Consider the following 25,000-nt stretch of genomic DNA (forward strand, 5'->3'; position numbering starts at 1 on the left):
AGCTGATCACGCTCACCGTCAAGCGCTGCTCGCTACCGGATTTCATCTTTACCGACCAGCAGCAGCAGCAACAGCAGCAGCAGCAGCAGCAGCCGAGGACGGCCGGTGCCGGGCTGTACGGTTCGGTGGACGCGGAGGACATCGACTATGGCTACAGTCCCCGGTACGAGGGGAAGGCGCTACCACCACCACTACCACCAACCGGCATCAACGGTGAGCAGCAGGAGGTGGAGCTGCGGCGACAACAGGGAGGGCAAGATGGCCGGCCTGAGGAGGACGAAGAGGAGCAGGAGGAGGAGGAGGAGGTAGAGGTGCAGCTGCGGCGTCCGGTCTGGTCGGCCACGAGCTCGTACGATGCCGGCCATTTGCCGCTCCCACCACCCCATCTGCTGCTGGTGGCCAACGAGGGTGGCGGTGGTGGGGAGGGAAGACCGACGACCAACGACGACGACCGGTACGATGACATCCTGCACTACAAGATGGCCTCGATGAACATCAGCAATAGCAACTACGTCGGCTATGGGCAGCATCAGCAGCAACAGCAGCAGCACCAGCGAATCAACAACCAAACGGACTCCCTCGATCCGCACCCTCATCAACCCTCGGATGGGCCGCTGTACCTCGCACACCCCGACCTAGTACCGCCGGTACCACCCGGCCATCGGGTATTTAGCGTACGGCTCGAACCGCACGGTGGTCCCCTCGGTATAACGCTCGCGGCCAGCGACGATCTGCAGAAACCGATCCGGATCAGTGCGCTGACCGAGGGTGGCATCGCGTACAACACCGGCCAGCTGCAGGTCGGCGACTGGCTGCTGGCCATCAACGGGGAGAGCATCGTCGGTGTGCCGCTTACCACCGCCACCAAGCTGCTGCACCGTTACGATCACGCGGTCGAGCTGCAGATGGCCCGACCGCCAGCAACGCTCCCTACCGCGACGACTGCAGCGACGGCGACGACGGCGGCGACGGCGGCGACGGCGGCGACGACAACGGTGACACCACCACCACCACCGGAACAGCAGCTCGGGGGAACGGCGGCGGCAGTGTACGCGAAGGTGCAACGCCGGCCCCGCAGTCCCGGTTCCCAGCTCGAGGCCACATCAAACAATGGTTCGGGTAGCGGCGCAAGTACCGCCGGTTCCGGTTCCGCTTCCGGGCCCGGTGCCGGTCACCATCGTACCATGCAGGTGACACTGTTCAAGGATCGCGTCTACGACGATTACGGCTTCTCGGTGTCGGATGGGCTGTACGAGCGGGGCGTCTACATCAACCGGATCCGGTCCGGTGGCCCGGCCGACCTTGGCAGCCTGCTCCGGCCCTTCGATCGCATCGTGCAGGTAAGCGGCACACACTCGCACACACACACACGCGCGCGCACAGATACTATACTATGTTTTTCCCTTTTTTCCCCCTGTTGTAGGTGAACGGAACGAAAACGCAGGACTTTGACTGCTGCCTGACCGTGCCCCTGATAGCGGCCGCCGGTGACAAGATCGAGCTCGTGATTCAGCGAACCCTGCCGGAATAGGGAATGGGTTTTGGTGTGTGTGTGTGTGTGTGTGCGCGTGCGTCCCACAACTAATACCGGAGAAAGGGCCACGCACCACGCAGGGTGCACTAGTGGCCAAGCGCGGATCACAGTATTGTCCGAGTGGGGGAGGCGCTCTCTCTCTCTCTCTCTTCACTTCTTCTCCACCTCCAGTTCTCCCCAAGTGCGGAGGAAAGGGGTAACGCTAGTCGAAGAAGCGAGAGCGTTAGAAGAGGAGGCACGGATGCCAGGGGGAGGTGGTACCGCGGCTCCGATTATCAGGCGTCAAATTGGAGTGGGCGCAGGAAGAGAAGGGTGTATACGTGATGTTTGGTTAGTGGATGCACACACACACACACAGCGAGCGAGCGCTCGAGAGCGATCGAGATTCATCCCTGAGAGAGAGATGACCCCTTGGTATTAACTGCGGAGTAGCCTTAAGAGTAGTTCGTAGTTCAGCCACATCCGTGTTTTGCTCCCGCGTGTGTAGCGGGGTGCCCAGTCCCCCAGTTCCCCCACGAGTGCCGTACAGCTCCGTTCCGGGCGTTCGAGCAAAATCCAAGAAAAAACAGATAGTTTCTCTCTCTCTCTATCTGTCTCTTCTATTTCATTCTATTTCACTATTTCTCGCTCTCTCTCCTTCTCAAATACACATGTACTCTCTCTCTCTCTGTTTCTCTCTCTATCACTCTTTCTCTCTGTTTCGCTCTCTGTCTCTGTCTAACTTATCAGCAATAACAAACACACAAAAAAAACCCTTGCAGGCTCTACCGTCCAATGTTGAAAGCAAAAAGGACACCCCTGCCACCATTTCCCCCGCCGGGGGGCGGGGAGTTGTGTGTGGAGAGGGGTGCAAGAAGGGGACACCGGGGTGCCGTACCGTCGCGAGCGTGGCCGGTCACGCGGATGGAATAGTTCAGCTCAGCGTATTAGTCGCTGGCCGTTTGTGTGCCATTATTATTCCTGTTCGTTTCGCTAACTTTTGTTTTCTAGGTTAGGACCCTTAGCGCTCTAATGGTTAACTACTAATGACTAAACACACACACAGACACACAAACACGCGTACACACAATGAGTTAGTAATATAAGTGCCCGCGTCCTTCCGTCGTTTACTTTATTTACCCGACGTTATCAGCTAAACAATCAAACAGTCACCACATACTATGCCCAAAAATCCCCAAATAAAAGTCAAATGTCCACTACTACTACCACTATTACTACTACTACTGCTACCACTATTACTATTACTTGCGTCTCTGTGGTGACGTCACACGATGTCTACGTTCTACGCGATGATGCTTCGGATGCTTCGATCTCGGCGCTACACACATCGCCCTGCATGGTGGCGATCGGGAGAAAGCTCGAGAATCTGGCTGGCTGCCTGTCTGGCTCCAAGAACTCACTCGATTCTCGGCAGCTCGGCTCTCTTGCTCTCGCTCTCTCGCCGGTTCTATCTATTGCTCCGAGTCTCTTGATCTGGGAGTATTCGGCCCTGCTGTGTGCTTGTAGCAGCAGCAGCAGCAGACTCATTATTTAAATCACCGGCAGTCGATCTACTGCTCTTAGTCGTGCATTGTCGTCCGCTAGCAGGCGTCCTTCCTTTGTTTATATAGGCCAATCGATCCGCACCTCGATCCCGTATCTCGACCACGTACAATACGGACATCACAACAGGAATCACATACACACGTAGATAAGGGTGCTTGTGCATCGACCGAAGGAAGCAGAAGAGGAGGAAGAAGAAGCAAAGCGAAGAGAAGAAGAAAAGAAAGAACAGTAGGAAGAACACAGCACAACACAACAATAGAACCCGGTTCGTTCCTAGTTCCGGTTGCGGATTGTCACGTTCGCCACAATCCCCGTTCAATCAACACCCAGCGTTCGCTGCAACTCCAATCAACAACAACAACAACAACAACGATCGCGGGATCTGTACTGGAGACCGACAGACAACCGCACGCAGTGGTACAGCAATAGGCAACAGTTGCCGGTTGCCTGGTTGGCTGGCTGGCTTCGTTGGCTGCCCGGTTGGTTAGTCGCTGGTTTTCGTGACGGTTTTTTGGTTCGTTAGGCTCCTGAAGAGGCGGCTCGATATGGCGGAGATCGGTACTGCGCCGCTAGTGGCCGCTAGCAGCATCGTGAATCAAACGGGAAGCCTCATGATGATGTACCTGACAACCCTTACCCTGCACAACGTCACCGAGAACACGATCCACCCGGGAGGTGCGTTTCTAGTAGTAGTATTGGTAGTAGTAGTAGTAGTAGTAGTAGTGGCCCCAGCGACCCACCATCCCTAACCCCTTCCTCCCTGATGTTCTGGTTCAGGTGGGATCGACGAGAAGTGTTACGGCATGTTCGGGTGCTTCGGGATCGACAAGGAGTGGACGAGTGCGAGGCGCCCGATCGCACTGCACCCGCAGACCGTGTCCGAGATCGATGCCCGGTTTGCCGTGTTCAACGCGGACAACCGGACCTATCCGAACTTTCTCGACAACACGTTTCTGGATGCGGAAGTCGACGAGATACGCGGTGCCGGCGTGATCACCCGGTGGATCAACCCGAACGCTACGATCTACTTCATCACGCACGGGTTTCTGGAGTCGGGCAAAACGAAATGGGTAAGTTCCCCGCACATACACACACACACACACACACACACACACACACACACACAACCGCAGACTCTCGCTGCTAACACGCTGCTTGCTGTTCCCCTGTTTCCTTGATTGCAGATCGAGCGCATGCTGAACCTACTGCTGAACCGGGACCCGAACGCCACGGTCATCGTCATCGACTGGGGCCGTGGCTCGAACCCACCGTACAACCAGGCGTGCGCCAACATCCGGCTGGTGGGCGCAATCACCGCCCATATCATCGATAAGATCAAGGTATAGCGCCAGTGCTCCTCCATAGTGCCTCGCTCTAACGCTCGCTTTCCGCTTTCTCCCCCCTTCCACAGAAGGTGCTCGGTTTGCCGAACCTGGACCGGGTACACCTGATCGGGCACTCGCTCGGTTCCCATCTGTCCGGGTACGCCGGTCACGCCCTGATCGAGGTGTTCCAGGAGAAGCTCGGTCGCATCACGGGGCTCGATCCGGCCGAGCTGGCCTTCACCGAGCAGGACGCACGGGTCCGGCTCGATCCATCCGATGCCAAGTTCGTCGACATCGTGCACAGCGACTCGACACCGTTCGTACCGCACATCGGGCTCGGTCTGTTCGAACCGATCGGCCATGTCGATTTCTATCCGAACGGCGGCTCCGATCAGCCCGGTTGCCGGCACGACTTCTGGAAGCACGCCGACACGCGCTTCGTCACCAACATGTTCCAGTTCTTCAGCTGCAGCCATTCGCGGGCGTACGAGTACTTCATCGAGAGCCTGGAACCGGGGCGCCGGCCTACGGTGGGCGTATCGTGCAGCAGCTACGACCGGTACCTGCTCGGCCACTGCTACGACTGTGCCCGGTTACCGCACCGTTGCGTCCGGTTTGGGCTGGACAGTGAGCAGGACTACCGGCGGATGACGGAGCAGCGCCAGGGTCCGATTCAACTCTACTTCCGTACCGCCGCCAAGGCACCGTTCCTGATGCCCAACTACCGGCTGACGGTGGTGCTGTCCAACTCGACCGACAGCCGCAAGCACGGACCGGAGGTCGGCCGGATCGTGCTGCAGCTGCAGTCCACCGATGGTGTCCGCTCGGATAAGGTCTTCTTCAACGATGACGTCATGTAAGTCGCCAAGAGTAACGTCCAGAGAGAGAGAGAGCCCCCCTTTCATTTATAAAACCACTCGACTATCCCGCAGTATGTTCGAACCCGGCCATCGGTATACGGCCGTCGTGATGGTGATGCGCTCCGGAGCGGATGGTCGGCAGGAAAGTTACGACGTGGCCCGCACCAGCACCATCGCCGTCAGCTGGGAGTACGAGACGAGCCTGCTGAATCCGCTGAGCTGGCGGCTGATAGCGACCCCCCGGGTTTACCTCGAGTCCCTCACGCTGCAACCGGTCACCGGTACCGGGAGGGACACCCCGGTACCGCTCACGCTCTGCCCCACCCGCAACACGCCCATCAACTCCATCGGCCAAACCGTGCTGGAACAATCCAAATGCAGTCCGGTGCACGGCTGATGATGATGTGTGTGTGTGTGTGTGTGTTTATGTGTCTCTCTCACGTACAAGTATTATAAAGCGAATAAAGTGTCTAGCATCTGCGTACTAATACCTACTACTAGTACTACTACTACTTCTACTACTGATTACTGCTGCCAGCGCACTACAACAGCGGTGCGCGCGCACTCGCTCCTTTGCGCGTAGTGTCCCTGGGAGTACCGTTCCCGGGTCCAAAGGTTTCCTCGTGCAATCTCCTTTACAAGGGGGAGGGGGAGCGGTGGTGGCTCCCTTTTAGCGCCACTATCGCGGCACAAACGCGTGTGCACCGCCTTGTCGGGGCAATCAAAACCGGACCGGACCGACGTCAGAGGGCGAGGTGGCAGAGGTCACCACGACGTTGCGTTTCTTCGATTGCGATGATGACGACGACGACGACGACGACGCCGATGAGGAAGCTGAAGGCTGACGCCCGGACCCGGACCCGGAACCGCGGACCGCGTTGCTGCTTGCAGTGCAGCCAATCGGGAATCGGAATGATGGCGTAATGCTTCCCCCCCGGGGGGAAAAGGGGTGTCGGTGAGCAGTGAGCGATCGCTGATTAGCGCCGCTGCGATCCTTCGTCTAGAGCCACGTCAATCGGGACCGGGACCGGGACGACGGTTCGATTGCGAAAGGGCGACACAAAAACCAGGCCAAACCTTCCCCGCGGGTTTGGGCTAGAGCGTGGGCAACTGGCCGCAAGCAAGACACTACAAGCCGCCACTTGTTGCCGCTCCTTGCGCTCTTGTTGTTGTTGATGTGGTGTGCGTGTTTTTTTCCTTAGTTTGGTTGAAAAAGTTGTTGTTTTTTTCGTTGAGCTGATGCGTTATCAGTGATTATTGCTCATCGGTCGGCTTTTGGTCGATCGCTGGGCGCTGGGCTACTGGCGCTGGGCAGTGGCAGTGCCCAGTCCAGTGGTCTCGCTGCTACCGAGACAAGCGAGCTGACACGCAGTACCGAGCAGCAGCAGCAGCAGCAGCTGTGAGTTGTTTGTTTGCTTTTTGTTTTTGTGTTTTTTTCCTGCGAAAAAGAAAGAGAGAGAGAGAGAGAGAGCGGGCAACCTTGTCCTCATCACGATGGAGGTCAGCAACACGACGGGCTTTCTGCTGCAGACGATGCTGTTCATGGTGCACCACGAGCTGAACAACTCGCTGATCCAGCTCATCCACAATGGCACGCTCAGCGGTGACAGCAACAGAACGACTGGTAAGGATGGTACAGCAACAGCACACCGAGTGGCGAGTGTGTGTCACTCACCCACACACACCCACACACACACACATGTTTCGTTTCCTGGCGCAGGTGAACTGTCGTTGCCGGAGGACGTCCGGTGCTACGGTGTGTACGGGTGTTTTCCCATCACCTACCCGTGGATCGATGAGAAGCGACCGGTCGCGTACCATCCGTGGTCACCGGCCCAGATCGATGTCCGGTATCCGGTGTTTATCGAACCGAACACCACCCACCCGCGCTACATCGACCTGAACGATCCGCGCAGCGTCCGGAAGCTCGGTATCCGACCGGAGGGTCGCATCTACTTCATCACGCACGGTTACATCGAGTCCGGTGATCGACCGTGGGTAGGTTGCATGCACTCGACGTCATCATCATCCGCATCATCGTTCACTCACTCCTCACGCCCTCCAGATCCAGCAGATGGTGGATGCGTTCCTCGAGGATGACCCGGACGGGACGGCCACCTGCATCGTGATCGATTGGCGCAAGGCCTCGAACCCACCGTACACGCAGACGTGCGCCAACATCCGGCTGATCGGTGCGATCACCGCCCACGTCATCAACATGCTCTACGTGAGTTTGCTCGCGACCCTCGGACCCTCGCCTTTGGGCTCGCCCAGTAATGTACAACTCAACGCCTTCTTCCGTAGGAGGAGCTCGGGATGCGCGATCTGGACCGGGTGCACCTGCTCGGTCACTCGCTCGGTTCGCATCTGTGCGGTTACGCCGGGTACTATCTGCAGAAGGACTTTGGGTTGCTGCTCGGTCGCATCACGGGGCTCGATCCGGCCGAACCACTGTTCTCCGATACCGATCCGCTGGTGCGGCTCGATCGTTCCGATGCCCGCTTCGTCGACGTCATCCACTCGGACGGTTCGGAGTGGGTGTCGAAGGGTGGGCTCGGCATGTACCAACCGATCGGGCACGTCGATTTCTACCCGAACGGGGGCTACAATCAACCCGGGTGTAACGATCCGATGACGAAGTTTATCCGCAAGCACGACGAATCGTTCTTCTGGGGTTTCCAGGAGTTTTTCGGCTGCAACCATCTGCGGTGCCACCAGTTCCTGACCGATAGCGTCCGCCATCGGTGCCCGTTCGTCGGGATCGGGTGCGAATCGTATGCGGCGTTTCGGCGGGGCGAGTGCTTCGACTGTGACCGGGATGGCCATTACTGTATCGACTTTGGGTTGAAGGCACGGGACAGCTACCAGCGGTTGATCGAGAACGGCATCATCACCGATCCGGCCGCACCGCTCAGCGTTTACATGTTTACCGGGCCCGATCCACCGTACTGCCGTGAGTACTGCGCGACGACCGAGTGTCACGGCGCCATCTTCTTCCTCTTCCTCTTCTTCTTCTTCTTCTTCTTCTTCTTCTTCTTCTTCTTCTTCTTCTTCTTCTTCTCTTGGCCTGCACACAGGATCCCACTACCGGGTGCTGCTGCGCGTATCGGACGAGGAGGAAAGCCTGATCCACGGTGGCGAGATCGGTAAGATGTCGCTCGAGGTGCACGGTGAGGCGGGGCTCCGGTCGGGCCGGATGGACTTTTCGGCCGATCCGGTGTACTTCGAGCCGGGTCGTAACTACACGGCCATTATGGCCGGTGCGCACGTCGGCCCGGCCCCGCTGAAGGTGCTGCTGAGCTGGGCGTACCGGACGAACCCGCTCAATCCGCTCACCTGGCGCCTGCTAGCGTCACCGCGCGTCTACGTCCGGGAGCTGGTGATGCAGCTGCTGGAGCAGCGCATCAGTGTGCGGCTCTGCCCGCTCAACGGGGCCCCGGTCATGGCGGACGCCGACAACGAGTTCAAGCGCGAGTACTGCACGACGCCGTGAGCGCGGAACGGAACGGAACGCGCCCTTATAGCCAATAAAGACCCACCAACACCACCACCGTTCGATCGATCGATCGAGTATTCGGACACATACGGATGACTCGCACACACACGCGTGCACACACATACACAATGGAAAGGAAACACCAGCATCACCACCACCAAGCGGTTACAATTGTTAGAAAGGTGTTGCTTGTATTTGTTGTTGTTGTTGTTGTTGTTGTTTATTGAGACGTTTTGTATGTTTGTTGGGTGGGCCTGGGAAGGGTGTCTCTTCCAGGGTGTTATCGCACGTTGTATTTCAGTAGAAAGGGGAATGGGGAGCGGGGGTGGGGGGCGTTTGTTGTTACAATGGAGAACGTCACGCACACATCTACACACACACACACACACACACGCACACGCACGCACACCACATCACACTAGACGTAGACGGGTGAGGCCGCGGTACAGCCGCTTGGCACCTTGGCGTTTTCTGCCTTCGGGTTCCCGGTCGATCGCGGTGATTGTTATACGAGTAACTAGAGGATGGTCTCTGTTCCTTTCTGTTCCGGGCTACGGCTACTGCTTGGCTACGGCTACTTCTTTCATGCTTTCGCTCTACCCTTCTCTCTTTCTCTCTCTGTTTCTCTGTCTTTTTCAATTCTCCTTACATCCGCATCCTGCCCATCAGTACTATACGTTGCACTGTGCACAGGATTAGCAACAGTAGCAATAGCAGCAGTAGTAGTATCAGTAGTAGTTGTTGTTGTTGCAATAGTTGCAGCTACCTACTTTGTTTTTTTGGTTTGGGCCCCGTTTTGGTATTTTTGGCGGCTACTACTCAGTGATTTAGAAGACTACACTTTACCTTTCGCAGACTACAGGCCTACTCTGCCTACTCTGCCTACTCTGGACAACAAAAAAAAACGGGTAAACGGGGATGGTAAAGGGGGTTTGCAGGAGGAGGAGGAGAAATGGTGGGCCTGGGGTCTCTTCTAGTTTATCTTCCACTCTTCTCGCGCGATTCAGGTTTTCGCAGCAGCACCACTGCAGGAACGGCCATTTTAAGTCGAAGCTATAGCAGCCTCAGCAGCAGCAAGAGCAGTAGTAGTAGTAGTAGTAGTAGTGGTAGTAGTGGTAGTAGTAGTAGTAGTAGTAGTAGTAGTAGTAGTAGCAGTAGTAGTAGTAGTAGTAGTAGTAGTACCAGTAGTAGTAGTAGTAGTACCAGTAGTAGTAGTAGTTATACTAATAGTCTTCGTTGGAGTGTGATCCACGACGTTGGCACGGGCCACCAGCGCTACGGACCTGACCATGTCCTCGTGGTAGTCGAACGCGTCGTCGCGTAGTCTGACTACTCGGACTCGGCTGGACAACCGGTCCGCGTGGTGGAAAACAAAGGGTGGAAATGGTGTGGCTATGGCTATGTTCCTCGTTGTGCCACACACATACACACACACCTACGTGCGCGCGAGCACACGGGCACGCACGCCTACATACAACAAGTTCCTCATTTCACTAGCTACCACTATCGTCGTCAGGTTTTGTTTTTTCTATAGAGCTCTAGCCGGTAGGAAAGATAAAAGCTATCATATTTTGTGTGTTAACGCCACATTTCCTCTCGTCTCTCTTTCTCTCTCTCTCTCTCTCTCTCTCATTCTTCCTTTCTTCCTCTCTGCCTCTCTCGTCCTGCTGTAAAAAAACGATCGAGGATCGGATGCGATGGGATACATTTGTCACTATATTAGTTTATTCGGGTGTGAGCTCGTCTCGGTCGAAGCCCTTATAAGAAGGTACGCTGTCCCCGCATCAAGAAGGCGTAGAGCAGAAGCGTATCGCAGAGCGAGCGAAGTGAGTCAAAGAGAGAGAAAGAGAGAGAGCGAGAGAGAAATAGAGAGAGATAGAGAGAGGGAGAGAGAGAGAGAGAAGGAGGAAAGGGCGAAAGGCGGAAAGGAAGGCGCACGCACCTCCGCACACGCCGGTTGCGTAACCGTCGCACGCTCGTCGCTGTCCATCAACAGCGCTTGTATCCAGGAGCTGTTATTGGAGTGGTACAGGAGTGCGGAGGGGTGTCCTCTAGCTGGAGCTGGAGCGCTCCTAGTGCAGACTCCTGTAGTGCGGGGCTCTAGTTGCCGGGGGCCGGTCCCTGAGCTGTTGTTATTGTTGTTGTTGCCGTTGTTGTTGTTGCTGTTGTTGGCTTGCGTGTCAGGAACCAGCAGTCCATCGGTTCCGGTTTGCCCTTCATCACCACCGGTCCGCGGTACTCCAGGTTGAAGGAGGGGTCGTGATTCACCGGATCGCACAGCAACCTGCGCGGCAGAGGGGAGGGGAGGAAACAAACAGGAGAGAGAAAGAGATAGTGAGAGGATAGTGGAGTAGATGCAGTGCAGTCGTGTCCGGTGCAGGTTTCGGTCAGGCTTCGGCCTGCCTGGCCAGATCGATATCGGCAAGCCGGGAAGCCCTAGGAAGTTACCTAATTCCGCACCCCTCATCTCCATCCCCCCCCCCCACTCCCTTCTAAAAGAATGAATAGCCAGCGAGGAACCACACACGAGAAGCACAGCGGAGCACCTGGGTGAGCTCATCCAGTCCATCGCCATCAACCGGCGTGGTCGGAGTGCCCTGCCGCCCTGTGCCCTGACCAATCATCCCCCGCAACCCCCAGCCACCCACCCATCAACCAGTCAAGCGATCAAGCAGCGATGGAGTACGTGTTCGATGTGTTCTTCGACGAGTGCTTCGCCCGGATGGAGCGGAGCGGGTTGCTGTCGCGGGCCTGCCGCCGGAACACGATCAGCCACCTGAACTCGGTCATCGCCGGCTGCATCGAGGGCCGGCCAACCGCGACGGTACAGCTGGCAGTCGGGCTGGCGGTGACGGCGGCCATCGACTACCACAACCGGATGCGCGGCGACAACTACGAGGTGTGCCTGATGGGCAAGTACCACAACGTCCTGTACATCGCGCTCCGCATCGCCTGGGACTGGGGCCTGGACGATTCCGCCATCGTGGCGCGTCTGCTCGGTAAGCCAGCCAGCCAGCTAGTGTGGTTCGCCCCTTTTTAACCCTCCCTCCCTTCCTCCCCCACCCTGCCTAATCTGACAGGAGAGATCTACCGGTGCGAGCGCACCTTCGAGCGGCTGTTCCTGGGCGCACTGTTCGGTTGCAATGCGCCCCACTTTATCGCGGGCTGGAAGAGCGATTTCACCGATCAGGACGAGAATCTGCGGGCGGTCGTCTTCTTTCTGCATCATGCGGCCCGTGCCCGCACCACCTTCCCGCTGTACTCGCCCGTCACGCAGCAGTGGCGCGATGTCCGGTTCATCGAGGTACCGATCGAGTCGTGTGGCCGGGCGGCACCGCTCCGTGTCGCGCTGCAGGCCACCGCACCGGACCTGGTGCTGATCCTGCTACGGCACGGTGCCGATCCGTGCTGCCCGGACGATGGTGCCGGTACGAGCCCGGTCCTGAGCGTGCTGGAGAAGCTGTCCGAGTACGAACGGCCCGGCTATCCGTACCAGCTCGTCTCCTGTTTGCGGTTGCTGCTGCGTGCCCTCACGCTCATCGAGCTACCGTACAACCCGCACCCTTACCCGGTCCGGCGTGAAATGTTCCTGGGCAAGTATGGCCGGCTGCTGGCCGACGGGTTGCTACGGCCGGACCCGCTGTTCGGTGTGCCAAGCCTGCGGCAGTACTGCCGCTGTACGATCCGCGGCGTGCTGCGGGACAACTGTCAGCTACCGGGCGGTACACGGCGGCTCCCACTACCCCGCAAGCTACAGAAGTATCTCGATCTACTGCACGACTGAACTGACTGACGGGGCGTCGATACGTCTTCTTGTAGTGTGTGTGTGTGTGTGTTTTTTTTTATTGTGCGTACCTGTACGTCGTTTCGCTGATGTTGATGTGACCCGGTACGCCCGTCGTCTCGGTGCGGCTGGTCAGGTTGACGGTGTTACCGAACAGACAGTAGCGCGGCATCCGGTTGCCGATCACACCGGTCACTACCTCGCCCGAGTGGATACCGATGGTGATTTGCTGGCGAAACAGCAATAGTAGTAGTAGTAGTGGAAGAAGAGACCACGAGAGAGAGAGAGAGAGAGAGAGAGAGAGAGAGAGAGAGCAATAAAGGTAAAGCTTGGAACAGTTAATATTTGGCCGCTTTTGTTTAATCATTGCAAAGCGCCTAGTAGTCACTTTGCCATTCCGTTCCGACAGCGTTTTAATCATTGTAGGCTGTTTATTTAGTGGTAAATTTTTTGTCAAAATTGATCTATGCCTTCAAAAGTTATCACCGATCGCAACGCAAAGAGAGAAAAAAAAATCTGCACACTCACTGTAAAAATTGGATTTGGTTGGAGAAAAAACCGCGAAAGTCTTGAAATTTTTAAACTCAACTCAAAATACCATATGTAAACTTTAGGAGGGGACTTTTACCTTGATTCTAGGAAAATAGAACAGCCGAAAAAGTGTAACGAATGCCCGATTCTGCAGACAACAGTGAATCAACAATGCTGGAATCGCTTAGCAGGATTCCACCAAGTAAAACTCACGACAGTCGGCATAACAGTTTGGGAAATATTTTTAATAGAAATTTTAAGGTCATGAAAGCTAGAAAATAGCCAAATAGGACGCTAGAGCACAGCTTTATTGCCCAAATCCGTGCAGGGAAGCTGTATGAACAAGTGTTTGCAACACTTGTTTGTTTGCTTGAACGTGCATTTGGATGGACGATGAAACATATGTAAAAATGCGTTTCGAAAAATACCGTGGGAAAAACATTACTTTGCCAATCATTGAGGGAGTGGTTTAAAAAGGGTTTGATTTATTTACGGAGAAAAATTTGCCCATAAGATGATGATTTGGCAAGGAATTTGACATTGCGGCGACAAATCAAATGTTTTCACCATTGGGGCAACGTTCATTCGAAATTTGTGCATGAAAAGAATGTCTACAGAAAAGGATATTGTTCTTCATTTGTCCACCAATGATCCTGTGTAAGTTTGGCTTGATTTAGGTAGCTGTTCTTGTTGATGTTATGGCGTTAATGTTTTGTATTTAAATAGATCGATTTCTTAGGGAAAACTATCAATCCAGCAAAACGACATGATTTTCGTTCCATCGATTTCTATTGGACGATTACACAAGGAAACTTAAAAAGTATATCAGAAATGTATAAAAACCATCTGAAATGAGGGTGATGTGCAACAAGAGGGCAAATGATGTGACCAACAGTACTGTGCAAACATTTTTGGGTGATGTCAAAGTAAAAGTTAAAAAAGGCATATAAAAAACCGATGAATAATTTGCGTCGATATTTCTTATTAAAGGCAATAAGAAAACCTACAAAATGACACCTTTCTTTTCTTTATACGTCATTTTTTGGCTGAGATATGACCTATTTGGTGCGGCCAAGTATTAACTGTTCCAAGCTTTAATACAGCAGCAGCAACAGAAGATGCGCTATGCAAAGTTGTAGGTGTGTAGGTGGGTGTGTGTTGGGAAATCCGGGGTACTTACCACCGCGTCCGGTCCCATCTTGACGTGCTTGGCCATGTCGAGCATGTCGAGGGCGAGCCGGGCGATACACTTGGCGTGGTTTTCGCACTCGTCCGGCAACCCCGACACCGCCATATACTTATCACCGACCGTTTCGACCTTGTAGATGTTGGCGTTGCTCTTCGAGTCGGTCAGCTCGTCGAACACGGTGTACAGCTCGTTCAGCATCTGGACGATCTTCATCGCACCGGCGGCGTCGGTGTTGGCCGCACAGTACTGCCCGAAGCCGACGATGCCGGAAAACATGAGCGTCACCGAGTCGTACCGCTTCGGGGCAACCGGCCGCTGGTGTCGCAGCTCGTTCGCGACCGTCTTCGGTAGGACGGAGTAGAGCAGTCGGTCCGTCTTCTGCTTCTCGCTCTCGAGATCCCGGTACGTCTGCTGGAGCCGGTCGGTCAGGATCTCGAGGTTCGTCGTCAGCTTGTACTCCGCCTCGAACTTTTCGCTCAGCAGCACGAGATCCCGGGATGCATCGTGCAGCGGTATGTCGGAGATGTGTAACCCCTTCCTGTATGTGTGTGTCAGTGTGTGTGTCAGGTCGCAGAGTTAACCCGTTATAGAGTACAGGGTGGCAACGTGCAAGTGCTACACTTAAATTTTGTCATAAAATGGAAACTATGTGACTTTCCACGTATTTCTAATTTTTAACACAATGTCCTATCGCTATACTTTCAATTTGATTGATTCATTTCTATTGTTTCGCATTTGTTTTTGATTACAGCCCCTAATCGCTTTCCAAAACTTTTGTCAGCCGCATGGACGTCTTCCTTCGGCATTTTGTATCAAATTTTTACAAATCGTTTTTTTAACATATTAAAGTCATATTCTTTGTGTCAACCAGCTTCCCCTAGCATGTATCCCCATACTTAGAAATCGAGTGCGTTTAAATCTGAAGACGATATGGCCCAATACGATGAGCTTACAAAACATGGCAAATTTTGCGCTCACCATGTCTGCATAAGTCAATGCCTTATGCGCAGATGGTTGAAGCCTGTTGAAAACAAAAATCTTTTTTTCCTTATATTTTCTACGCACAAGGAATCAAATGAAGCTTGAGAACGAACTCCAAATAATATTTTTTGTGGATTTATACGACTTTATCAATAAATAACAGTGTGAATTTTCTTTCTTTAAATATGACGCTCCATACCATCACATATGAGCCATTTTGATATCGCTCGGCACCATTTTTATCGGTTGGAATACCGCGAAAAGATACACTATGCACGGAATCATTTTGCTTGTTCAAAGTTGCCTCCAAAGTCTTTTGTTGCCGTCTGAAAAAAATATGTTGTGAGCAGCGTGCGTCTTCAGCAGCATCCGACAACAGAGACAACATATGAATCCTCTGCTTCTTGAAAGGACTATATCTAAGGTCCTTTTTATTGTGTTTTGCATGCAGGTGTGACTCATTTTCATGCCATGTGCCATTTTTCTTTCCGATCGTTCTGGATTTCGTCGTATACGATCCATCACCGCATTAATTGTGGTTAGAGGTCGTACAGTCCGTTTTTTTCCCCGGTTTCTATTTGGGGACAACCATATCACTATCTATGAATCGTTTGATGGTTCGGTACGCGTATAATCTGCTCAAAATTCAGAAATGACAGCTTTCCTCTTATTTGAATGTTGGCGAGGATTTGGAGATACAACATTCTGATTTGTTCTCTACAAGAATCCATTACAATTTTTGGGCGAACAACACTCAAACCCAGCAGTAAAAATACTGCTTTTTCAAACTGTATACCAAGATCTCAATTATAGCTGTCCGAATTAGTACAGGGGGCCCTGGAATAAGTGTGTCACTTTCACGTTGCCACCCTGTAGTGCGTTGGTGGTAGTGCAAGTGGCTACTTGCAACTTACTTGGTCAGATCGTCCAGGTTCATCACGCTCGGGTAGCATTGGAAGAGTATCAGATCCGAGCCGGGAATGTACATCATTTGACCCTTTGGAGGAGGTAGAAAGAGTCAGAGCAGAAAAAATTAAAAATAAAAATAAAAACACACACGCAGATACCCCCAAACCGATCCGAACAACCCCCTTACCTTCAGTCTTAGGTATCTCTCACTTTTCGACATCACGCCCGCCTTCGTCTTGAGCACGTAGATCGTGTTGATGTGCGCGAGGATGTTGTCGAAGCTGAGCTGCAGGTGGGGCCGCACCGCCTCGAACAGGGCCAGCAGCGGGCAGTTGGTCTCCTGGATGCGCGGTATGACGCGCGATACCGATCGGCCCGCCTGCACTATGTGCAGCCCCCGGTCGAACATCAGGTGAAACGGGAAGATCTTGCAGAACGTCGTCGGTGAAATCATGGGCGCTACACACACGACAGCAATGGACAACGGGAATGAACAGAAAAAAAAGGCGCAATTTGAAGGCTAGTCTGGAAGGCTTTGAAGAGTTAAGGTCGGGTAAGGTTAGTGGACGGACCGTTCGCTACCAGCTGATAGCTGCTGGCTGGTTGCTGTTCGTGTTGGTGCTGCTGGTGCTGGTTCTGCTGGTTCGACGACGACGACGTCGCGCCTTGGGACTTGGGCCCCGAGATCTCGGTGATGAGGAACTGGAAGTGGTCCGACCGCTCGACGGCCGCCGGCGGGACTGCGACGGGGGCCGGCGTTTTCGCTGACGACGTCACTGACGATGGCGACGCAGCTGTAGCCGACGCTGGTGGACCACCACCGCTATCACAGTGATTCGGTGTGTGTTTAGTGGGTGTTTTGCCCAAGCCATCGCTAAACGGTATACTATTGCTTCCGTTCTGACTACTGCTAATGCTATGCCGACCAAACTGGCGCTCAGGTTGCTGCTGTTGCTGCTGCTGGAGTGCAGTGGAGCTCTTCGACGTTGCTAAATCTAGCCGATAGTGTGCGTGTCGTGTGTGTCGTGTGTGTCGTGTGTGTCGTGGTGTTCGTTTACCGTGTTGTATGTATGTGTGTGTGTGTGGGTGTGTGGATGAAGTGGAGTAAAAGAGAAAGCGATGTGCGGCGGCGGCGGGGGTGGTGGGGGAGGGCGAAACGGAAGTAGAAGGATACGAGACTACGGGTTAATGCGAGTGTGCCGCGAGCGAGAAAGGGAGCTAGCGTCATGAGCTAGCGCGCAGGAGAAGCAGAAGTCGGAACTCCTCCCCGAGGAGGAGGAGGAGGAGCGTCCGGACTCCCGACTCCCGTGCGCCCTTTGTTTTTTTTTTTGTTTTTTGCTTATGTTGTTTGCTTGGGGTTGAAACCTACTATGGAGTCTATGCGAAAAACAAGATTCACCGTACGTTTTCGAGGCCAGGATGCGCTTGCACAGACCGAGTGTGGCCAGCTCCGGTACGGCCGGATCGGCCGACACGGGCACGGGCGCTGGCCGCGGTACGGAGACCTTCGGTGACGGTTTCTGCTTGGGTGCCGGGGCCGGGCTGGGGACCGGGGCCGGTGCCGGGACCGGGGCCGGGACCGGTGCCTTGACCGGCTCGATCGGGTCGCCCTTGCGCCGGATGATCTTGATCTCGACGTCGACACCGTGCAGCTTGGAGGCGACCGCCTTCACGATGCCGATCACGATGTGCTCGAGCCCGGGCCGCTCGGAGTAGTAGTGCAGTACCAGCTGGCCGTCGGTTTCGGTGCACCGGAACGACGGTGCCCGCATACCCGGGTACAGCGTGCCGAGGTGGTCGTGCAGGGCGTCCAGGTTCTGCAGGAAGTCCCGCGGTGTCGCACCGAGCACCTGCAGGATCTTGTCGTAGCCCGAGTCCTGGCAGAACTCGAAGAACGTCTTGCCGAACAGCTCCAGGATGTCACTGGCCGGTATGTCTGGTTTTTGTTTGTTTTGTTTCGCGTGTGTGTGTGTGTGTGTGTGTGCAAATCAGAAGAAGGCGAGGTAGGTTGCGAGGTAGGATTTAGTCATAACGTAACGTGTGTTGGCCTCTAGGGTGCTATAGGCCCTCCCTAGGGCCCACCAAATAACAACAACAGCAACAACAAACTCACTCAGTATGCTGACGGCGGCTTCGATCAGGTTGTAGGTGATGTCATCCTCATAGATCTGCCGCACCAGGAACTGGCCCTCCATGTTCACCTCGGCTTTCTTCCTACACGATGGCGAGGGCAGGAGAAAGAAAGAGAGAGAGAGAGACAGAGAGAGATACAGAGAGAGAGGGAGAAAAAGAGATCGAGGAGGTGAACTTTGAAGCACCTCGCGTAAGGTCATCGATCGAGTTTGACATTCCCCCAGCGTCGCGCGTTGGTGCACCACACCAGCACTACCGACCACCTCTCTACACCTTTACGATGCGATAGGAGAACACTACTAGGCCGAAGGCCGACAGGCGCCAGCGAAGCTCACCCACGCATTATGTAGACAATAAAGCATTAAAGAAAAGTCCTTACACACACACACACACCGACACACACCGACACACACACCGACACGACGCATATGAAGCGCTCGATGTGTGCGACGATGACGCAGCGATTGGAGCGATCGGTTCTCGTGTTCGCGGTTTTTGAGGCTACGTCATGCTCATGGAGGGATGGAAGGGGGGTGGGATCTTAGAGAAGGGAAACGGAGAAAGGGGGTCCTCAGCAGCAGCAGCAGCAGCAGCAGCAGCAGCAGCAGCAGCAGCAGCAGCAGCAGCGGTCTGTTCTCTCTCTCCTTCATCCTTTCGAGCGCCTTTCGAGCGCCGTGGCATGTGCATTGTACCAATCGATAAGTCGGTGGCAAAGGATGGGTTCCGGGAGTGAGCCTCCCCCTCCCCCACCCCGGGGGCCTTCCTTTCGAAAACAACCTAACTAGTGCGGCTATGACAAGCAGTTGGTCCCCATCTATTGCTGCTGCTGCTGCTGCTGAAGTCTATTTGGAGCTACTGCTGCTGCTGGTGTGCACCATCAATTATCTACTCCGGAAGCTCTTCGCCCCGGTGTGAACCACCACATGCTTTCCTCCGCGCGTATGTCATTCGGGACCTCTCTTCCGCCCCCCTCTCCCGTTTAACCTACTTACTTGATTTGTTCCCATATCGTGAGGCCAAAGTTCTTCAGCACCAGCAGCTCGAGCGCGTAGTTCACGAATCCGTACTAGTGCCCGCGTGACCGCGTGTTGGGCGACGGGGGTGGGGGATGCAGGGTGAAAGAGATGGAAACTCGTCAAATCGTCTGCCATAACAAGGACTGCCGTAGAGGGGTGGTGAGGGACTACTACGAAAGGGCTAGGCGTGGGATCTGCACGGGAAACTTGCTAACCGGCTAAGGGATGCAAACGGGGCATGCGGCGGAAGGGGTGCAAAAGTGAAGGGTGACTTTTGGTGTAATTGCGCCAATGGCTTACCATTTTTGTGAGGGAGGGTTGGTGGTCGGGTTAGAGCGAGGTCGTTCCTGCACACGTTCCCCGGATACCTGGATTCGGGTCGAAGCAGCTGATGAGAAGCTTGCTGCTGCTGCCGCTACTACTCCTAGGGGTGTTGTTGCAGTTGTTGTTGTGATGCTGCTGGGAACTGCTCTGCTGTGCGCGTTGCAGCAGCTTCTACAGGTGCTGCGCGAGCTGCCCCCGGGGGGCTGCACCACGCTTACACCACGAGCCGACCGCGCGTTTCTGTGTCTGCGTGTCTGCGAGTGTGTGTGTGTGTTTGTGTCTTCGCGATATAGCTTTAGCACTAAGCGCTCCTTACAGCAGCGGTAGCAGCGGCAGCAGGAAGCACGGTCACGGCTAGGTCACTACTAGCGTTGGCGTTGCGTGTTGGCCGACGCGTACCGGCATTCCAGGGTGCCTAGAAATTTGGCGAAAAAGGAACAGGAGCCGACGATAAGCCATATTGCCATATGTACACTGGACTGGATTGGTGTTGGTGGTGGTAGTGCTGGGGGTGGTGGGGGGGTGAGGCTTCAAACAAAATCAAAAAAACAGAAAAGCCCAAAAACAGGAAAAACAAAACAAAACGAAACAACAAAACCCCAAAATGGCTGTTGTGACGGTTGGTTTTTTGGTTTTTGGTCGCCCCTGGCTCTAGGCCCCTGGCTCAGCCACGAGCCAAGCCAACCAAAAACTGCTCACGTAACTTATCATCACATACACACACACAGTCACACACGCACACACACACACACACTGGCGCACGTGTTCTGCTGGGCGGACGGTCGGGCGAGTAACGAGATAGTAGGGATTCCGTTTTATTGATTCCATTGGTGGGGTGTCGGGGGCTAGGGACGGGGGGGGGGGGGGGGGGGGGGGCGTATCGTGTGCCGTACCCGTGCACGCTAATCACCTGGTATGTGGGAGGGATGGGAGGAGGAAGGAAGGTTCGTGGGTACGTGGGCTGGTATGGCTGGTCCAGCAACCATCGTCGTCAGTCCACCTCGCACACACTCTTCTCTTTGCCTTTGCCTGGCACAATCACTGGCCAGGGGGAGAGGGGTTGCGGCTAAGATTCTAGGCACCTCACCCCCCTACCCCACCTCATCGTCCTCTTCTGCTCCCTTCTCCTGGTGCTGATGTTGATGGTCGGATGATGATGGTTGGTTGATCGCTCTTTGCGGTGCTACGGTCCCGCGTACTGCTGCAGCTGGTGCTGCTCGCACGTGCGTTGTCCTCGTGTGTTGATCGTCGGCCATCAGGAATCCTCGAATCAGGAGTCCTCGGGAGTTCTGGAGCTCTTCTGGAGTTTCGTTTTCGGTTTCGTTTGGCGCATTCTCTGCATTCTATCCCGTGGTTGTTGTCCTTTTTGTGTTGGAAGCAAAGTGTTGCTGAGGAGTGATAGCTACTACTTCTACTGCTGCTACTCAGCGTACAGCTCAGCGTATTCCAGAGGCCCTGCCTGCCTGCTGACCGCGAGAGCCCGCACCGTGATGTTGACTCCGTCGAAGCTGAAGAGCTGCAACGTTACCAACGTAACTTCCACTTCAAGCGACCCACTCCCGGAGCAGGGGGTTTCGGGAGAGAGAGGGAGAGCGAGAGAGAGCGAGAGATGGGCAGGAACAGCGGAACAGGAAGTTCGGAGTAACCATCCCCCGCCTCCTGCACTCCCGTTTCCACATACAGCTCGGGATTCGGCCGACGACGGTCCGACGTTTCAGCTTCGTGGTCCTTCGCAGGAAACACATCCACACACACACACACACACACACACATGCAGCTCTTAAGGTGGACCACAAAACAGGCACACATACACGCACACACACACACACACATCACAGACAGATGAATGCACGCACCGTTTATCGTTGTAATGGACGCGCGTTCCACCTGGGGGGTGGAATGGTGGAGGGGGTGACTTGGGGGTTGTTGGTGTTTCTCGTGTTTCTCGTGTTTCTCGTGCCTCAGCCACGGCCTCGTATGTGTGTATGTGTGTGTGTGTGTGTGTGGTTTTGGTGGCGCGCACGTACTACACCGAAACCTGCTACTGGGACCTACTGAGGAAAGACTGCCGCGACGATTTCAGGCGTATTCCGAGGCGAGACGAGGCGATGGATGCTTCCGATGCGTTTGCGGGACCGTCAGCGACTGGCGTACTGGCGACACGAGCCCTGGCGACTCGGACTCGGACTCGGACTCGGACTAACGAGGCCAACTCGTGCGGGCCAGGGCGCTTCGCGGGCACTGGCGCTTTTCCAGGAGAGATTTTTCACACGCCTCCCCCCCCGCACACCATGGCCGTCCATCCCTCCCTACCCTTCCCTTACTGTGGCTGTGTCGCGCGCGCTCCCTCTCTCTCTCTCTCTCTACCATTGTTACTGTTTTATGCGCTCGCGCGGGAAAATCATTCGCTTCGTGGAGGAAAATCATTCGCTTCTCGCTCCAGGAGGTCACAGAGAGTGAACAAGAGAGAGAGAGAGACGGGCGAAGAGATGTTTTCGATGAAACTTTCGTCGAGACTCTTCCTTTAGCCGAGACACACTGCCCGTGTTGATGGGTTTCTTCGCTAAAAAGGATATTTTTCTCGCCCGGGACACGCGCACACACACACACACACACACACCACACATCAGTTTCGAGTGTGTCTCTGCTAGGCGCGCGTGTGTGTCTGCTTCGCAGCACGACGCTTAGTACGTACACCGGCCACCACCGTTCATACTGGCGCTAGTGTTTTGTTTGTGTCAACGTTTACGGTTGAAACGTTTCAGTTTCTCATTCATTTCCAGTTTCTGTTTTCTTTCCAATCCGCGAGCCAAGGAAAGGTGTTTATGGCATCAGGTTTGTCATCGAAGGGCGGCGACATCGCGTTTGTGCAAGTTTTAGTGCAAGCTTTTAGTATAACAGCTGGACAAAGCAACAGCTGGAGTTGAATTCACAACAGGAAAGTCCGCGCGGCTCGACGACGACGCTCGATGCTACTCAATGCTGCGAGGCACGCTCAAGCCAAGTTTCCACAGTTTTTCCGCCACTACGTGGGCGAAGAAGCTCCGTGCAGGAGGTTTGGCCACTTCGCACTCGCCGTCGCACGCGTAGAGCCGTGAAAATCCGCCACAGAGGGCGCGCGCGCTTTTGTTTGTAGCTTATTTGTTTTGTGTTTATGAAAAAAAGCAAAAAACAAATCAAATTTGCTTACAAAAAAGTGCTACCCTCCGTTACTGTTTCAACCCCCTGCGCACCCATCGCAAGTCTTCTGTTTGTTGTTATTTATGCTCCGCCATCAACGGCAAATCATCGTTTCATATCTTGGTGGAGGGTGCGAACCGAACCGTAATTGCCCGGGCCGGAAGGTGCGTGCGTGTATGCGTGTCGTGTGTGTGTGTGTCTATGCCAGAACAGATCAAACAGAAAACGGCCAGTGCCGCTACCGCTACCTAGGGGAAGGGGGATGATATCTATCTTGAGCCTGCCTTGAGCTCTCTGCACACTGGAGGAAGAGGAAGGAGAGGGGGAGGGGGTGGCAGGATTGATTGTGGCAGCATTTTTCACGGAAAATCCAATTTCAAGTCACCCGCTCCACTCCTTCTTCTTCTCCTTCTCCTCCCCTTCCTATTGGCGTCTCCCGTGGGTCTCGGGAATGAAAGGATTCGTGCCTTGAGTGTAATTGTGCGCACGTGTGTGTGTGTGTGTGTGTGTGTGTGTACGGGCGCGTGCGCGCCTACCCCGTACGGTTGCGACACCCGCCCAAAAATAGATCGGGATCGGAATAGAGCGTGTCGCTGTCGGGACGTTAATATCGTCCCCGATCGGTTCCCCAGGTGGTTGGGGGCTGGTAGGGGGGGGTCGAACGAAGTGGCGATCATCCGCGATCCGCAAGTTATGGCTTCCCGGTCGCGATGATTTGCGGGGTGGTTCGCGACGACGACGACGACGACGACGACGGTGCTGGTGATGATGCCGGCGCCGTGACGCTACCACCGTGTTCCAGGGGGTGCGGGGAGGGGGGTGGTGGTGCCGGTTGCAGAGGTAGAAGATGGATGATATATGAGGCGTTAGACGCACACGCGGTCACCGCCAGCCAGCCAGCCAGCGAGCGAAATCGTTAAATTGAAAACGAACGTAGGTAGCAAGCGAGAAGTTTTGGTGAAGGGTGTTAGAAGCAAATGAATGAGGGTGCAAGGAGAGGTGGAGGGGGGGGGGGGGAAGAGAGGGACCAAGATTTGGAGGAAGGTCGTCTTTTTGGTTTCAGTTTTAAATGGCGGCGCTGATATCATGCCTGCGCTCATGCAGGATGAGGAGCGGCGCGGGATGAGGAGGATTTCGGCAAAGGAAAGAACAGGGGGACGAGGGGTGATTTTTTTTTGTGCGGGAGGGGGTGCGATCATTCCGGCAGCTTCCTTCTTTCTTTCTGACTGACTCTGACTCTGACTCTGACGCACACTTTCCCTTTCATCTGGTGGCCATCAACCTGTCCATCGCCGTGGTTTCTCATAGAAGCTGTCGGGGGGAGTTTCATCCCTTACGTCAACCCCCCTTGCCATCCCCTAGAGTGGAGCGATTTGCGATGCTGGAGGCATGGATCCCGCACATAATACCCTCGGTCAGTCCACGGTGGTCAACAGGCGGATGAGCAAAACAAACGTCCCTAGGCAAACGCACTTACTGCTGCTACTGCTACTGCTGCTGGGTGTCAGATGCAGTAGATCCCGTCCCGGGGGAGATTTTGATGATTTACTGTTCGCCCCAAAAACTCAAAACACTCATACACCAGTCGCAGCAGTCTATTTTCAACTCTCACCATCGACTGATCTGATCGAACCCCGATGCTCTCAGCTCTCGCCAGTCAGCAGACCTAGTAAGCAGCAGAACCACCCCCACCCTTATGAGACCTTTAGACGCACTACCCCTTAAGACAGGCTACCTGAGGTCCAAGATGCGCTCGGTGGGGTCCCGTCATGAGCGTGTTTCCTATATTATAATGAGCATTATGTATTGCACATACGGGCCAATCCCAAGCCCATCGAAACCTTACACCCCCTCCCCTTCTTGCACCCCCTGGTTCTTGCATCCCGCTTTCTTTCACTTTCGCTCGTCGTCGCGGGTCTCGAATTTCGTCGTCGTGTTCCTGGTCGTTGCTGAGCAGTATTGAGCGACGGCAATACGAACCTTTCCGGGCTTCCGACTCTGGTCGCGCTCCAGTCTTGCTCTCCGTGGTTCGTGGTCCCTGCGGAGGTGCGGTGCGCCCGTTGCCCACCATTACTACCTCAATTGCTCAATCGAATTCGTATTCTCTCTCTCCTGCTCTCCTGCTCTTCTGCTCACCTCTTTCTCTGGTTATTCGCAAACTTTGCGCAGTAATGATTGAGCGGGCCACAGGAT

The 25,000-nt window shown here is 54.7% G+C and overlaps 5 protein-coding genes across 10 annotated transcripts in view; 4 read left to right on the forward strand and 1 right to left on the reverse strand.

The window, feature by feature from the left end:
• LOC125948179 (glutamate receptor-interacting protein 2) overlaps nucleotides 1–2,948 on the forward strand; it is an 11,473-nt gene extending 8,525 nt beyond the window's left edge. For both annotated transcript variants that reach the window (XM_049674000.1, XM_049674007.1), the window contains exons 7-8: nucleotides 1–1,340; nucleotides 1,424–2,948. The exon at nucleotides 1–1,340 is cut by the window's left edge and continues 810 nt beyond it. In XM_049674000.1, the coding sequence (XP_049529957.1) occupies nucleotides 1–1,340; nucleotides 1,424–1,531 (1,448 nt within the window). In that variant the 3' untranslated portion in view covers nucleotides 1,532–2,948. The remainder of the gene's footprint in view (nucleotides 1,341–1,423) is intronic.
• Nucleotides 2,949–3,083: 135 nt separating this feature from the next.
• On the forward strand, nucleotides 3,084–8,871 carry LOC125959386 (uncharacterized). Its single transcript, XM_049692212.1, is given in 11 exon segments — nucleotides 3,084–3,754; nucleotides 3,857–4,149; nucleotides 4,264–4,419; nucleotides 4,491–5,260; nucleotides 5,337–5,565; nucleotides 5,568–5,717; nucleotides 6,633–6,888; nucleotides 6,985–7,262; nucleotides 7,330–7,491; nucleotides 7,569–8,217; nucleotides 8,342–8,871. Coding segments are annotated over 11 exon segments (3,489 nt in total). The 5' UTR covers nucleotides 3,084–3,624; the 3' UTR covers nucleotides 8,758–8,871.
• Nucleotides 8,872–10,860: 1,989 nt separating this feature from the next.
• Nucleotides 10,861–21,761, reverse strand: LOC125948243 (guanylate cyclase soluble subunit beta-1). 5 transcript variants are annotated; one of them, XM_049674150.1, is made up of 11 exons: nucleotides 21,683–21,761; nucleotides 19,604–20,042; nucleotides 19,280–19,353; nucleotides 18,268–18,368; nucleotides 17,559–18,090; nucleotides 16,727–16,977; nucleotides 16,342–16,613; nucleotides 16,160–16,242; nucleotides 14,256–14,802; nucleotides 12,616–12,773; nucleotides 10,861–11,044 (listed from the first exon to the last, which is right to left on the reverse strand). In XM_049674150.1, the coding sequence occupies exons 2-11, from the start codon at nucleotides 19,604–19,606 to the stop codon at nucleotides 10,861–10,863; spliced, it is 2,205 nt and encodes a 734-aa protein (XP_049530107.1). In that variant the 5' UTR covers nucleotides 19,607–20,042; nucleotides 21,683–21,761. The 5 variants fall into 5 exon arrangements, with proteins under 5 accessions (XP_049530107.1, XP_049530068.1, XP_049530078.1 ...); XM_049674111.1 differs by having other exon boundaries at nucleotides 16,727–17,149; nucleotides 17,524–18,090; XM_049674121.1 differs by lacking the exon at nucleotides 21,683–21,761 and adding an exon at nucleotides 21,484–21,577 and having other exon boundaries at nucleotides 16,727–17,149; nucleotides 17,524–18,090.
• On the forward strand, nucleotides 11,437–14,031 carry LOC125948305 (uncharacterized). Its single transcript, XM_049674245.1, has 2 exons — nucleotides 11,437–11,759; nucleotides 11,841–14,031. The coding sequence occupies exons 1-2, from the start codon at nucleotides 11,438–11,440 to the stop codon at nucleotides 12,542–12,544; spliced, it is 1,026 nt and encodes a 341-aa protein (XP_049530202.1). The 5' UTR covers nucleotide 11,437; the 3' UTR covers nucleotides 12,545–14,031.
• Nucleotides 21,118–25,000, forward strand: part of LOC125959396 (ataxin-8-like) — a 12,321-nt gene continuing 8,438 nt past the window's right edge. The window contains exon 1 of the mRNA XM_049692223.1: nucleotides 21,118–21,159. Within this exon, the coding sequence (XP_049548180.1) occupies nucleotides 21,118–21,159 (42 nt within the window). The remainder of the gene's footprint in view (nucleotides 21,160–25,000) is intronic.

This window comes from Anopheles darlingi, chromosome X (genome assembly GCF_943734745.1).
Source record: "Anopheles darlingi chromosome X, idAnoDarlMG_H_01, whole genome shotgun sequence".
In the NCBI taxonomy this organism is placed as follows: Eukaryota; Metazoa; Arthropoda; class Insecta; order Diptera; family Culicidae; genus Anopheles; species Anopheles darlingi.

Excerpts from the sequence above, each read along its gene's own strand:
- LOC125948305 (XM_049674245.1), top strand. The coding sequence starts at position 11,438 with ATGGAGTACGTGTTCGATGTGTTCTTCGACGAGTGCTTCGCCCGGATG. Across the intron at positions 11,760-11,840 it reads CATCGTGGCGCGTCTGCTCG|GAGAGATCTACCGGTGCGAG; the intron begins GTAAGCCAGCCA and ends CTAATCTGACAG.
- LOC125948243 (XM_049674111.1), bottom strand. Across the intron at positions 16,614-16,726 it reads CTATCAGCTGGTAGCGAACG|CGCCCATGATTTCACCGACG; the intron begins GTCCGTCCACTA and ends TCGTGTGTGTAG. Across the intron at positions 12,774-14,255 it reads AGATGGGACCGGACGCGGTG|CAAATCACCATCGGTATCCA; the intron begins GTAAGTACCCCG and ends CTGTTTCGCCAG.